This window comes from Lagopus leucura, unplaced genomic scaffold (genome assembly GCF_019238085.1).
Source record: "Lagopus leucura isolate 7727_CA_CO unplaced genomic scaffold, USGS_WTPT01 Super-Scaffold_100001, whole genome shotgun sequence".
In the NCBI taxonomy this organism is placed as follows: domain Eukaryota; kingdom Metazoa; phylum Chordata; class Aves; order Galliformes; family Phasianidae; genus Lagopus; species Lagopus leucura.
The window spans coordinates 61,183,768-61,197,057 of NW_024962262.1; the positions used below are offsets into that span (position 1 = coordinate 61,183,768).

A 13,290-nucleotide genomic window follows, 5' to 3' on the forward strand; every position below is an offset into this window, starting at 1 on the left:
TCTATTTTCTTATTTTTTTGTTTTTTTTTCTGTTTTTTTTTTTTTTTAAAACAATTTAAAATTTATGTTTTTTAAATTACAAATTTTTTAAAACAATAAAAAAAAAAAAAAAAAAAAAAAAAAAAAAAAAATCAACAAACAACACAATCCCAATCTAGTAATGGTAAAATAATCATTTCTGACAGCATGAAATAAAACAGATGTGGAAGAAAGAGCCAAGGATGACTGCATACAAAGAAAAAGTACTTCACTTGTACCTGAAAGTGTCAATCTGCAATTCAGGCACATTGTTTGGCTTGTGTGAGGTGAAGAGGCACTGTTCTTTCAGCAACATGCCATTGTGGGATGGAAGCAAGAGAGCTTGGGAGCCAGTCAGGATGGAAGCCTCAGAAAATGAATTTCCGGAATATTAGAGGAGCTGAGATGCCCAAGGATGAGATGCTACCCCAGCTTCATGCTGTAAAATCCCAAGGAGATGGTTTGTGTGCATGTTGTGGTCAAGGGACTTTTATGTGAACCTGGCTGGTGTGCACCAAACTGAAATAGTTCCAGCACCCCCATCGTGTGTGTTCACATGCTCTGTATTCTGGGTGCAGCAGTTTGGCAGGTGCTGGAAGAAGAGTTCCATCACACAAGGCTATCACCGGTCTCCCACCTTTCTCACCAACAGTCCCATTGGAAAATTCTCTAAATGACATACTAGCCACAATTTGCAAACACAATGTGCAATTGTTTTTGGTTGACATTCCAGCAAAATAAGATACTTCTCAAAGCACAGAATAAAACAAGATTGTCTTTATGTTAACTTTTTCTGGCAGTTCTCCCAAACGTCTATTTTTTATTTCTGGAGAAATGACATGGGAAGCCTGAAAATTCCCCCTGAAGTGAGCATGTTGAAATACTTACAAGTGTTTAAGGTCAGATAGCCTGCCTGTCAACCATTTTTTCTCTTTGCAGAGTTATTGGAGCCATGAGCAACTTTGAAGAATTCCGTAAGGCTTTCAACTGTCCGGTAAATACAAGTATGAACCGAGGGCCAGAATCTTGCCGGCTGTGGTAGGCGTCCCTTCTGGATCTTCTGTCTGCAAGGGTCTGTAATGTGAACTGCTGTGCCTGAGCTCAAGCTCACTGTAAAAGTTTCAGAAGAACACTCTGCAGTCTGCAGAGGTGTTACTTCAAATGCGTCTTCCTCATCCACGTGGATGAACTACACGGACACTCCTTTTATCCATGAAACTCCTCCTGTTCATCTGCAGTTACATTGCTGTTGATGGATAAATTACCAAGTCCAATTCCTGATTCATATTTGAGCAAGAGGTAAATGCTAAAATGCAGTTTCAATCTATTGCTCTGCAGGGTGGCTATGCAGAATGCTCCCGTATAGAATTTGCTCTTTCTGGATGAAGAAATTAATGAGATTTGCTATAAAGGCAGCTCTGATATGCTGCATGAGACAGCAGTTTCATAACTTAAACTGTCACTGCCTAGCACTCCATAAATGGTCTTGCATGATGTAAGAGCCCAGCAGAGGGATTTCCCAGCACCATGATGCCCAGAAATATTACAGCACTTATCCCTATTTACAGTGTAAGCATTTATTTTTCCCCCAAGAGGTAAATTTGCCTCGTGTTGATGATGGCTTTGCCTACATCTATTTTTAAGCCTGAAAGAGCTTAAATTTTAGGGTGTCTTAGTGTCTGCATCTTACAGAGGAATACAAGGACTGTATTCTGGACAGGGTAGGGTGACCTGTAGTTTTGAGGAAAGAAGAACGTGTGACTGAAAAACAGTGTCAACAGCATTTGACCTATCTGGGTCAAAAAGCCATTCTAGAAGCTGATGACTTTTAAATACAGCATATACACAGGACATTTGAATTTTTCACCTGATTACTAAAACATTTACAAAAAGAAATGAGTAAGCAAACATATTTTGTAGCAGATAAATTTGAACACAACTATTACTTAAAAGAGAAGAATATCAAAATAGTCCTTTCTTCCTCAACAGAAATACACATATTTAATTGGTATTTATTTATACCTTGTGCATTAATTCATTTTTGGATTGTGGAATCATTTCAAATGGAGAGAGGGTTTCTTTAGGATGATTGAATTACTGCAGGTCTATGTGCCTCTTTGTGTATATACTTGACATATATATATACATATATATATATACACATAAAAATTATATAAATTCTTCTATTAATTTGTTTAACATTTATAATATTGGTATAAAAATATTAATGAGATAAACTTTTTTACAAGGATTGGTCAAATATTTCCTAATAGTCTAGGTGGATGAAGGTTCAACTGTAGCTAAGTTTTTGCAAATTAAGTTAGTTCCTTCCATCTCTTTATATCATGAAAAGCTTATTTAGGAAAGGATCCTCAAACTACCTTCTAGAGTGGAGGAAGTTGACATTACTAAACTCAAGGCATCGTTGTGACTTTTTAGAATAAAATCACTATGTTTGTTGGAGATGGGATTTTCTTCTTTCAAATTTCCCCTGAAAAAAAGTCAGATTTTTTCTTAAGAGCAAATGCACAACTTCCTTCAAGTCAGTTCTGAGTTCCACAGATTATAGTTTGTCATTTGAGTTGACACTATCAATTTTTTCCTGGTGGTATTTTTCACAAAAACTATTTAGATGCTCATATTTTCATATGAACTTTCCTCAAACAAGCAGGCATGGCTTTTGTTTTTACCTACTAATGGGAAAGTTCCTTAGCAAATTGAGTGCTGTCCTGAATTCATTCCTATGAGCAATGACACTACTTGATGCTGACTGCTTTGGATCAACAACACAAAGTTCAGGAGTAAAATCCGGGCCCCATTAAAGTTAGTACCAATATGGTCGTTGTCCTCAAAAAACTCAGGACAGACACTCAAACACTTATTTCAACTTTCTAAATTACTGGCCTAGGCAAAAATGGTTTCACAACAGTCAGCTTGGAGTTTTCTAATTTTATCTCTCGGGTCAGAGATCCATTTGAAAGAGCCTCTCTCTCATGGCTATTTTCCAGTGGGAAAGATCTTGTAATTTTGTGGTTTATGGGGTTATTACTCTACACTGGATAGTGATTACTTCTAAAATGCCTTATGTTTGCAGTCTTAAATATCACCCTCACTGCGCATTACTAGGCTCAAGTCTTTCATGTTTAATACCAACTGTGATATCGATACTCACAACAGCACAAGAAACATTCAGAAATCACGACATCGTTACACGGGCAGGCACACAGCTCTTACAGTGGGCAGAGAGATGGGCTCTATGCTGTGGACATAGCAGGGACCTGAAAGGCTCAGGGACAAGGCACTAGAAGGAAGGGTGAGCATGGCCAGATTTTGAGCCCTGCTTTTGGAAGTTCAGCAGAGGCCTACGTGCTGCCTGGAAAATGAAGAGACTTTGATCCCAACATGCACATTCATCAGTAGCACACAAGTCTGGGGAATCCTTGCTATGGACTCATGTGTTCAGTGCTTTGGGCTTAGGTCTTGCCCATGGCAGCATGTGGGAAGCCAGTTCTACAACCCCTGCCTAACTGTTACCTCCAGCCAAAGAGCTGATTAGTTTACAAGGGAATCAGCTATCTACGTGACAGCTACCTTCTGCAAAGCAGAAGGTAAATAAACATATTCATAAAACTCGGTTGCCAAAGACAGGTACCTAGAACATGGTGATGATTTCTGAGGGCTCCTCTTATTGCCTCTATTTTAACGGATTCCCTGGCCCTGCTTTGTTTTCACACTGTGCCTCTTGGATCTCTGCTAGCAATGCCTTCCTGTACTGCATCTATGCAAACAGGTTCTTCCTATATGTTCTTCTCCTAGAGCTTTTAAATTGATATTTTTTTTAAATTGCCAGTAACTATTTCAACCCTTATTTCCCCTTGAGCAAAATGTTCTTTCTACTGGGTCAATAGTCTTCATATCTACTAGTGGTCAGGAGGAGAAAGATGCTATTAAAAAAGTATTTTTACCTGTGTGAATTTGAAGAGTTTTTCTCTACTGTGTAGACACTATGAAACAACACCTACTCCTCTCTCATGTTCCCTTCTTTTGATCCTGAAAATATGCAAAACTTTATTTTGGCCCAACCCTGAAAAAGTTATACCATCACCTTTCCCACTGTGAGTTATTTCCACTGATTCTGTTGTAAAAGAATAGCTTTACACATGGGTAGCTCTTCAAAAAGGCAGCTGTGCTACTCACCTGTGTGAACTGCTTAGGTATGATGTCCATCCTGGGACTTGCTGCATTATAAAGCTCTGTCTTGTGCATTGTGCAGAGGAACTTCAGCATTCTTTAAATGGGAATGCTATCATAACACTAAATGTTTGAATTATTTATAAAATAATCAGTTGATTTTATGTGTAACTTTTTCCTTTTATTCAATAAATTCCATGCATAGAAGTCCGTCTTGCAGCAATGTGATATATTTATCTGTCTCCAAATAAATATTAAGAACGTGACAACTTGAGGTAGAAAGTGAGTTAAAAGGTCTTTTGTGTTTATGCCTTTTTAATCTGGATTCTTATTTTGCTGATGACTCTACTCCTAGCTTTTCTTCTTGCATAACATGTTGACTGACTCTTTAAAAGACAGTTGTGTTAGCCAATAAAAAACAAAGTGAAGAAGAATTTTCCCGTGCATTCAGTATGACAAAAACTGCTTGGACTGTCACTGCTCAACTTTACAATGTTACTTCTGTAATATATAGTCTTTATAAAATGTAATAAAGAGCATAATGACATGGCCCCAGGTTCTCAAGGCTGCCATTATTGCTTGACAGCATAAGAATTGCCTTTTCCCTCAAAGTGACTTCCAATATCTTCAGCCAGTTTATTAAGTTCCACTTGCCCCAGCTAATTTGCTAGAGGCAATTAAAATAAATGTAGGATGAGTGGCCATGGGTGGGAGCTGGATGGTGCAGAAACTACAGATGTGTATGAATCTGAAGTGCAGATCAATGGCATCTCTTTCCAGGTGGACCAAAGGAACGGCTTTGCAGCCTTATGAACTTGTGTATGTTAAAAGTAAATGTTTGCATGGAGGAAGATGAATGAGCAGAGCAACGCCTGGGTGCAAGCATGAAACCAGTCTCAGTGTGACGGAAATATTTTGATCAACTTTCACGTAGTTTGCTGAGTGTCTTGGAAAGATTCTTTAACAATAGGTGCAGATTGCCCTGAGGAATTCAGGGTTTATCTGTTACAGCAAGATCCTGCCTCACTAATCAGACAATTTAATCCCATTTAAAATGTAGTATATATTTAAAAAAATAGAAAAGAAATTAAAAAATCCCTAGGGATTCTCCAACACAGTGCCATGTTTCATTAAATAAAACATCAAAGCTGGAAGTTACTGTGAATCAAGACAATGTGTTACATTAATTTGTGATCAAAGAAACAGATATAATGATATAATTTTAATCATCTATAAGTACAACAGCTGAAAGAGCTTTATGTACAAGGTCAGAAAAATACACAGATGCATATGTTAACTGTGGGTGTGAACTCAGGTGGAGATTTTCAAGAACATATCTGAAAAATTTATCACACCTATTTCTTCTCATTGAACTGATGAACTATGTTTAACAAAGCTCAGGGAAAGACTTCAAAGGGGATTTTAAGCCTTTTTTCACCACAAAATTTACTCAAGATATTGGTATATCTTTGAGCAATGGCAGCGTTGATTGTTTTGCAATATATGCTCCTGTTCTGAAATATGAGTAGCAGACATGTTGGTACAGAGGTCTGAATTAAGAAAATGTCATGTCCTCCTATTTCCTAACTGGGAAAATATTTAAACAAAACCAGCAAAAAAAAACCCAACAAATCTATTCCCTCCTCCCCCCTAAAAAGCCTTCCTTCTAATATATTTATATATGATGATTATGGAAAATAAATTAAATATATGTCACAGAGTGCAATTAAAACATTGCTCTTGTAGAGCAAGAAATTGACCCAGCAGGCCTGGGAAATGGTTTACAGACTTGTCAGATCATTCTTGCTGAGAGAAAAAATGGAGCATCAGAGCCCCACTGTTGTTTGCAACTGGATGCTGGGGCAAAAAGCTTGGTCTACTGTACAAGAAAGAGAAGAACAACATATGGTGTGACCTCTGAACAGGAGGAAAGAGAAACTAGAAAATCTTTTCTGCGTATATCATTAAAAGATTTTACAACATTAGTACAAGGGCACTGCTATAAAGATAATATATATAGGCACGAAGCGGAAGTCTGTAAGTCTATGTTAAGTAAGTATATATAAAAATGTCAGAAATATGAATTATTTTTAAATAAATACAGTCTCAGGGTAACACTTTGACCCCACCGACTTCATTGGGTGGTTTGTCATTAGCACTGGTGGGGCCAGAGTTTTACTTCCTCTGTACAAAAATACATAGACTTAACTGATTTAAAACTATTTGGAACACGTATTTTCTTCTTGCTAGAAAAAACATCTAGTCTTTGGGATTTTTTCTAAAACAAGGCTGCCTTTTTCACTATAGAACTGACTGTTTACCCTTATCTTGCAGGTGCTACATTTTCATTTATTTCTTTCATAAATCAGGCTCTACGAACCAGTAAAACACAATATGTCCTATCTACCTAAGTGTAAGTTTATATATGGCATTGAGGTTTTGTGGACTCCATGTTGAAACAAAAAGTCTGACTGAGGTTAAAATATCTGGTGTCTTACGCAGGAACCTTCCTCCATAGTCCACTGAATGTTTTCCAAAGGCATTAGCTAATGTTAACCTCATTTACTACATGGGGGAATATACCTGCAGAGAGCTAAAACAAATACTCCAAAGTCATTAGGCCAGGGCAAGAAGAAAACATACCCCAGAATATGAAGCAAACACCCCCCCCTTACAGAATGCATCTTCAAAACTGACCCAAGAAATACAATGCCTTGGTGGGAATGATAGATGTCCCAGCTTTACCACCCTGCTAGGTGGTATCTTTCAAACACCTTGGATGTGGCACTGACTTCAGGGACCACGCTTTCCCTGCCTCCACACCTAACCCACCTCCTCCCTGGCCAGGTTGTATAGGAGGCCCCATCATGGGGAACAAAGCCCACCCCAAGGGGAAAAAAGCACAACCCAAGGGGAAAAAAGCACCCACTGAGGGAAGAGCAGAGCAGAAGGGCTGAGCAAGAGGTACCAGAGACAGACTTAATCACATTTAGCTTCATAGAATCATTAGGGTTGGAAGAGACCACTCATCCAACCACCAACCCATCCACATCATGCCCACTAACCAAGCCCCTCAGTGCCACATACACATTCCTTGATCACTTCCAGAGATGGTGACTCCACCACTTCCCTGGGCAGCCTGTGCCACTACCTCACCACTCTTTCTGAGAAGAAATTTTTCCAACCTGAACTTCTCTGTTGCACCTTGACTCTATCCCCTCTCATCCTATCACTGTTATGTGGGAGAAGAAGCTGACAATCACCTCTGTACAACCTCCTTACAGGCAGTTGTAAAGAGCAATAAAGTCACCCCTGAGCCTCCTCTTCTCCAGGCTAAATAATCCCAGCTTTTCGGCACACCTTGGTTCACAGGAGCTCTGGAGCAAGCACTGGTGCAAGCAGTGGTGCGCCGCATAACCAGCAGCTAGAGTTCAAGTGTGCTCCTTCTCTCCCCCCCATCTCCTAACAGGTGCCAGTAAGGGAACGTTTTGCATCCCAGCCTGGGCTGAAGTGAAATCTCATGGTCTGACTACAGCCTAATAATTACTGTTTTAGGGCTGCAGCATGTGATGGAAGGGCAAAATATGGAGCCTTTGTTTAGTGAACTCTTTCATTAGTTCAGCTGGGTTTTTTCTTTGTTCTGCCTTCAGTTCAGCAACAGCCGGCAGTTTAGATCTGCTAGCAAAGTGCTCTTTGCAAGAACAACATGTGTTGAGGCAATCACTGTGTCTGTATTCAGTATGCTTATTCGGCTTTGTTTTAATAAATCCAGTAATAGGCTTTCAGAGGCAATGAAGGGAAAAGAATAATTCGAAAACAAAGCTGTTGAAAAGAAGACAATGCAGACACAGTACAGAGTGTGATTTTGGAGGTCTGTGCAGCTGTTTTATTTCTTTAGAGGATTTTAATCAACCTGTAGGGATTTTTAAAACAGTGTGGTCACGATCAGCCAGAAGAGAAAACAATGTGATGCTTTCTCTCTCTCATATTATTCAATTTTATTTTCTCCGTTTCATGTGATTTCTCCATATAGAACTGCCATATTAATTCATTTTAATTAAAAATATATCCACACTGGACTTTTGCTATAGAAGTAATTTCAGGCTTTTTGCCCACTATATCATCTAATCAAAGATATCCTAAACAATTTCAAGATTGCCATGGCTGCACCCATCCGATTGCCATCAGTGTAATGGCTTTCCCAGTGGATTGGAAAATACTGTAATTGGACAGAAGCTCATCCTTTCAAGTGGGATTAGCTGCTCTGCTGCAGTCTTCCCCTAAATTTCAGTGTCTGATGTTCTTGTCTTACTCTCTGTTTGCTTACTGTCCCTGCTGCAAAGCTACCCTCCAGTGCCACCATGTTGAGCTGGGCCATGCACACACAGCAAGGGAATGAGCATGGGAGCCTATGATTATTGACTTCAAGCTCTATGCTCCAGTATTGCTTTTACTCTGTCTGTGTTAGATGATTCAAGGTTTAGCTGAGTCTTCTCTGCCAATAATAATGGTTCTTTAATTCATTTCCTGATCCCCAGTGTTGCATGTGTTCAGCTGGAACTGAGTAGGTTTGTTCTCTGTAGAAGAGATCTCTCCCCTCCTGCTTCCTGAGTCTGAGAACTTGTGCTTTTCAACTACAAGGTATGGTTTTAAAGCTAAAGAGTGCCCAAGATTTCCTTGTTTCTGTTTCTGTGGAGTATAGATGCCACCACCAAATACAACAATTTGGAAGGAATATTTGGTTCTGAAAACAGCTGGTTTCAAAATATCTGATATTTTTAACTCATGAAGGAATTTACTAGGAATAGACGCTACAGGAACTGGAAGAGCTCTCCACGTCAAGATGAGACATAAGCAGTATGATTTTAAGTATGATAAAACAGAGAGGTTAAACTTTGACAGAGCTTGTGCATGTTTAAAAGTAAGGGTTTAAAAGATGTTCTTGCAAGATAGAAAAAGGGAGGAAGTGTTAAGAAAGCTGATCTCAGATGGGATCTGAGACAAATATTCATGAAGAATCCAGGAAGTTCTAAAATCAGCCCCTGATGTTAATTTCTTCATTTGCCAGACAGAGCTCCCAAACCTTGAGTAACATGGTTAGACAACCTTCAAGCAGGAGGACATTGGCAAAAATATGATATTCAATGAAAAACAGAAAGCTGATTCTCAGCAAAAAGCTAATAAAATATTTTCCACTTAGGATATGAAGATAACAGCAATACAATCTCAGAATAGGATTTCACATGGGTGGTGAACAATATTGCAATACATGATATATAGATGGAAAACTTAAAGCAATGTACTATTTTGACATTTTAAGTTAGAATAAAGCTGGAGGAAACCCGTTGCCCCAGCTCTCTACCAGGGAAAGGGCAATTTGCTTGAAGGCAGGGGTCAAAGGAGAAGCCAAGTTTGTTTTGGACATTTATATAGCAAGTAGCAAATATAAATACGTGACTAAGTGTGTGCTTTCTTTTAGGGTAAGATGAAGTGAAATTGGAACTCCTCCCTTATGCATCACTGCAAAAAGTTAAAAAGGGCTAAAACATTTGCATCAAAGGGAACAGGAGATAATTTTGGCAACACAGCTGCTACCAATTCTTCTCTTTGCTTTGTAGTGTCAGCCTCAGGCAAGAAAATCACTTGAAAAAACAGGCAGGTGTCCATGCAGCACCTTCTTTGATATTCACTCCTTTCCCTTCATGCCAGTTTCATACCTGATGTATTTTATGAGGAAATGTAACAAGTTTCTCATAGCAAAGACACAACTTGTTGAAACCTCTGTGAGCTATAAATGTTCACATGTAATATGAAGGCTCATGCCTGGCAGCAAGACAGAATCTACAAAGAAAAAATTAGGAATACATTTTATCTTCTCCTGTTGTTTGTTGCTGTTGTTGTTGTGTGTTTGTTTGTTTACATTTGCATGTTAGAAACATCAGCGGTTTTCACTTTAAAGACAAACTGGGAATATAACCTTTACTGTTTGTACAAAGATTCTCCTAAGGAGGCCCTAAAGAGCAAGAACTTGAAGGACACAGAGCACTGCTCCCTGAGTGCATCCTCAATCATGGGTTATTTTTTTCCCAGAGCTGTCTTTCATCTTTCCAAACAATGATGTCTCACACTTGACAGAAGTGGTAGCACTCCCAATCATCTGGATACGATTCTGGGCAGCTTAATTAATAAAGAGCTTATCTGAATGCCCCATGGGGAAAATAAACACAAAAGTTTTCCAAGTGCAAATAGATACAATGTGCTGCCAGAATGTTAAAATTCAATTGATAGTTAATGTGCATTGTGAGACAAAAAACACAGACTAATATTCAGAGTTTGGAAAAGGATTTCAGATGCATAGTAACAAAACAGAACAATTAATTTTCTCTCTCTCTCTCTGATGTCTCTTATAGGATGAATTCTCTATGAGTAGTTTTCTTTGAAGGTTTGAAAGCTTCCATGTAGGGTTGACATCTGGAAATTATTCCTTTCCATCTGGGTGCTGCTTCTAAGTCTTGAAATATTTTGATAAATTTGGCTAGTTCCCTCATGTAAATGACTCCAGAGAGTTCTTCCTTAGAGCTTTTCTTCTTACCAAAGAGATGAATATAACTAATTTACTGTAAAATAAGAAAACATAGAGATACCAACAGAGCAGCTGGAGTTTAAACTAGTGAGGGATCTGAAGGACAAAAATAAGGGCTTCTGTAACAGAATTGCAAGAAGGAAAACTAAAGAAACTGCCTGCTGCTGTGTAGGGGTAGAGACTGAGGGACAAAGGCATGGAAGAGGCCAAAACAATCAATGTTTTTGTGCCTTTTTTGCTGCTGAAGATTTCTTTCAGGCCCCTCATGCCACTGAATCTGGTTTCAGGAAGCGGAAGAACACAGGAATACTCAGAGCACAGGAAGACTTAAGGAGCACTCAAGAAAACTCAACAAGTACAAGCCTATGGAACCAAGTCAGACATCTCCAGAAACACCAAAGTTGCTAGCCAGTGTCACCATGCAGCTGCTCTGTATCAGTTTTGGTACGTCTTGACAACGTTGAGGGATCAAATACTCTTGGAAGTCCTGTCCTTGTTCAGGAATGTAAGAAACGTCATTGGAATCTGCCAACATGGAGTTACCAACAACATACTGTGCCTGATAAAGCTGATTGCCTTCTATAGTTATATAAGTAGCTCTCAGTAAGGAGAGAGCTGTGGAGAATGCCTGAAATAGTATAGGCCAGGGACTGAGTGGTTAGTAGGTGGCTTTGCAAAGAAAAGATCTGGGAATCTCGGTGATACAAGCTGGATATAAATGAGCATTTTGTCCCGGTGGGAAAGAAGGCCAGACACATCATGCACTGTAGTAGCCAGCAAGTCTGGGGAAGTAACCATACTTCTCTATGTGGCACTTGTAAGGGTGAATCAAGAGTTCTGAATACAGTTTTACACTCTGCACTGCAAAAAAGTCATGGCCTTTCTGTAGCATACAATGTAAAAGAAAAACCATGGGAACTGTTGTTGTTTTTCCCAACTTGAAGAAGAAAAGGTGAAGGAGAGATTTAGCTGCTGTCAACAGCTATTTAATGGCAGTGTGTAGACTCTTCTCAGAGGAGTGCAGTAAGAAGAGGTAATGACAGAAGAAGCAATAAGGGAAATTTTAAATACATAATAGAGAAAAATTCTTCGCTGTGAGGGAGCTCATGCATTGGCACAAATGCCCAGAGTGGTTTTGGAGTCTCCATTGTGCAAGATATTCACACCTCAACTGGAGGCCCTACACAATCTGCTGTAGCTGGATTTGCTTTATGTAGGAGGTGAGCTGAAAAGGTCCCCTTCAACTTGAATTACTCTGTTATTCTCTGCCAGTGTTAATTCTATAGCAGTTGCACTGTCTGAAACTGTGTGAATTAGAGACTCCATATGTCTCGCTCCAATTTATAGGAGGGAGAGAAGGTTCTTTTATTATGTGTATACCCAGTGTGAGATTAAGAAATAACAGTTCAAATGTTGGTCTGACCAGTTTATTATAAATCCTAATCAGGGAGATGGGGAAGGGAAGGACGGCAAGTATTATGAATTAGAGTGCCGGGGAAGGGAAGGAGGGCGATAGAAAAGATGTGAAAGAAGCAAGAATCACGTGAAGTGGGGATAGTCACCACCAGGATCCAGCAGCGTCCCGTTGCATGCCGTATGAAGGTCCGAGACAAAAGCAGCAGGGGGGAGAGCAGCAGCAGCATGGCTGGCCTTGGGCAGCAAGCAGGTAGCAGGAAGAAGTCGCAGAGCCAGTCTGGGAGGAAGCAGAAGGACTCAGGTAGCAGGCCCAGGAGAGTCCATCAGCATGCAGGAATTCTGCAGTGAGGAATCTGATGGCAGACACCTTCGTTCTTCAGCATGCACGTAGAGCGCAGAGCAAGTCCAGGAGGGAGAGAGGCAGGTCGTGAGGCTACTCATGTTAGAAACCTCTTCTTCTTCATGAGGAATCTGTTGCCAGAAAACCCAAGCTCATGGTTGTAGGTCCCCTTTTTATCCTTCTTCTTCTGCCAGCGTGGCATTCCTGGGCGCTTGGGTAAGAGTCATGTGCAGCACTTCCTGAGATAGCCATCTTCCTTGAGATAAACCCACACAAAAGACTGCTTCCTGGCCATTAATCTGTGGCTTATCTCTCTCTCTCATTGCACCTGGCCTTGTCCATCTGTGTCTCTCAAAGGATTTCACAACCCTTGCTCAGGACTTGCTTGGACTTGTTCATCTGTGTTCCCAACAAGATTTGAGACAATGATGTAAAAGACTAATCTCTTACACCATAAAACACACAGATTTTTTCAGAATGGGAATACAAACAATTTGTATTTTTAGTTGCAGGGATAGATGCAAGAGCACTATGAGATGTATTCAGTGAGGTGAGGCAGCCTTGCGAGGGATAGGGAAGAAGCTGGTAAAGAAGCCAAGCACAGTAAGTGTAATGTTGTTAAGGGCTTTGCAGAGAATCCTAAATAGCTACATTCTTGTGAATGCTGAGTAGACATAACTACCAGTGAGCAGTCTGAGCACCCTTCACTACTGATAACATTTCATGGCTGACTACTGTTCGC

At 39.8% G+C, this 13,290-nt stretch overlaps 1 protein-coding gene across 1 annotated transcript in view; it reads left to right on the top strand.

Moving 5' to 3' along the window:
* The window catches only part of PHEX (phosphate regulating endopeptidase homolog X-linked), a 94,252-nt gene extending 92,111 nt beyond the window's left edge, over positions 1-2,141 (top strand). Inside the window, exon 22 of the mRNA XM_042867468.1 lies at positions 958-2,141. Coding sequence (XP_042723402.1) covers positions 958-1,060 — 103 coding nt within the window. The 3' untranslated portion in view covers positions 1,061-2,141. The remainder of the gene's footprint in view (positions 1-957) is intronic.
* Positions 2,142-13,290: the final 11,149 nt, after the last annotated feature.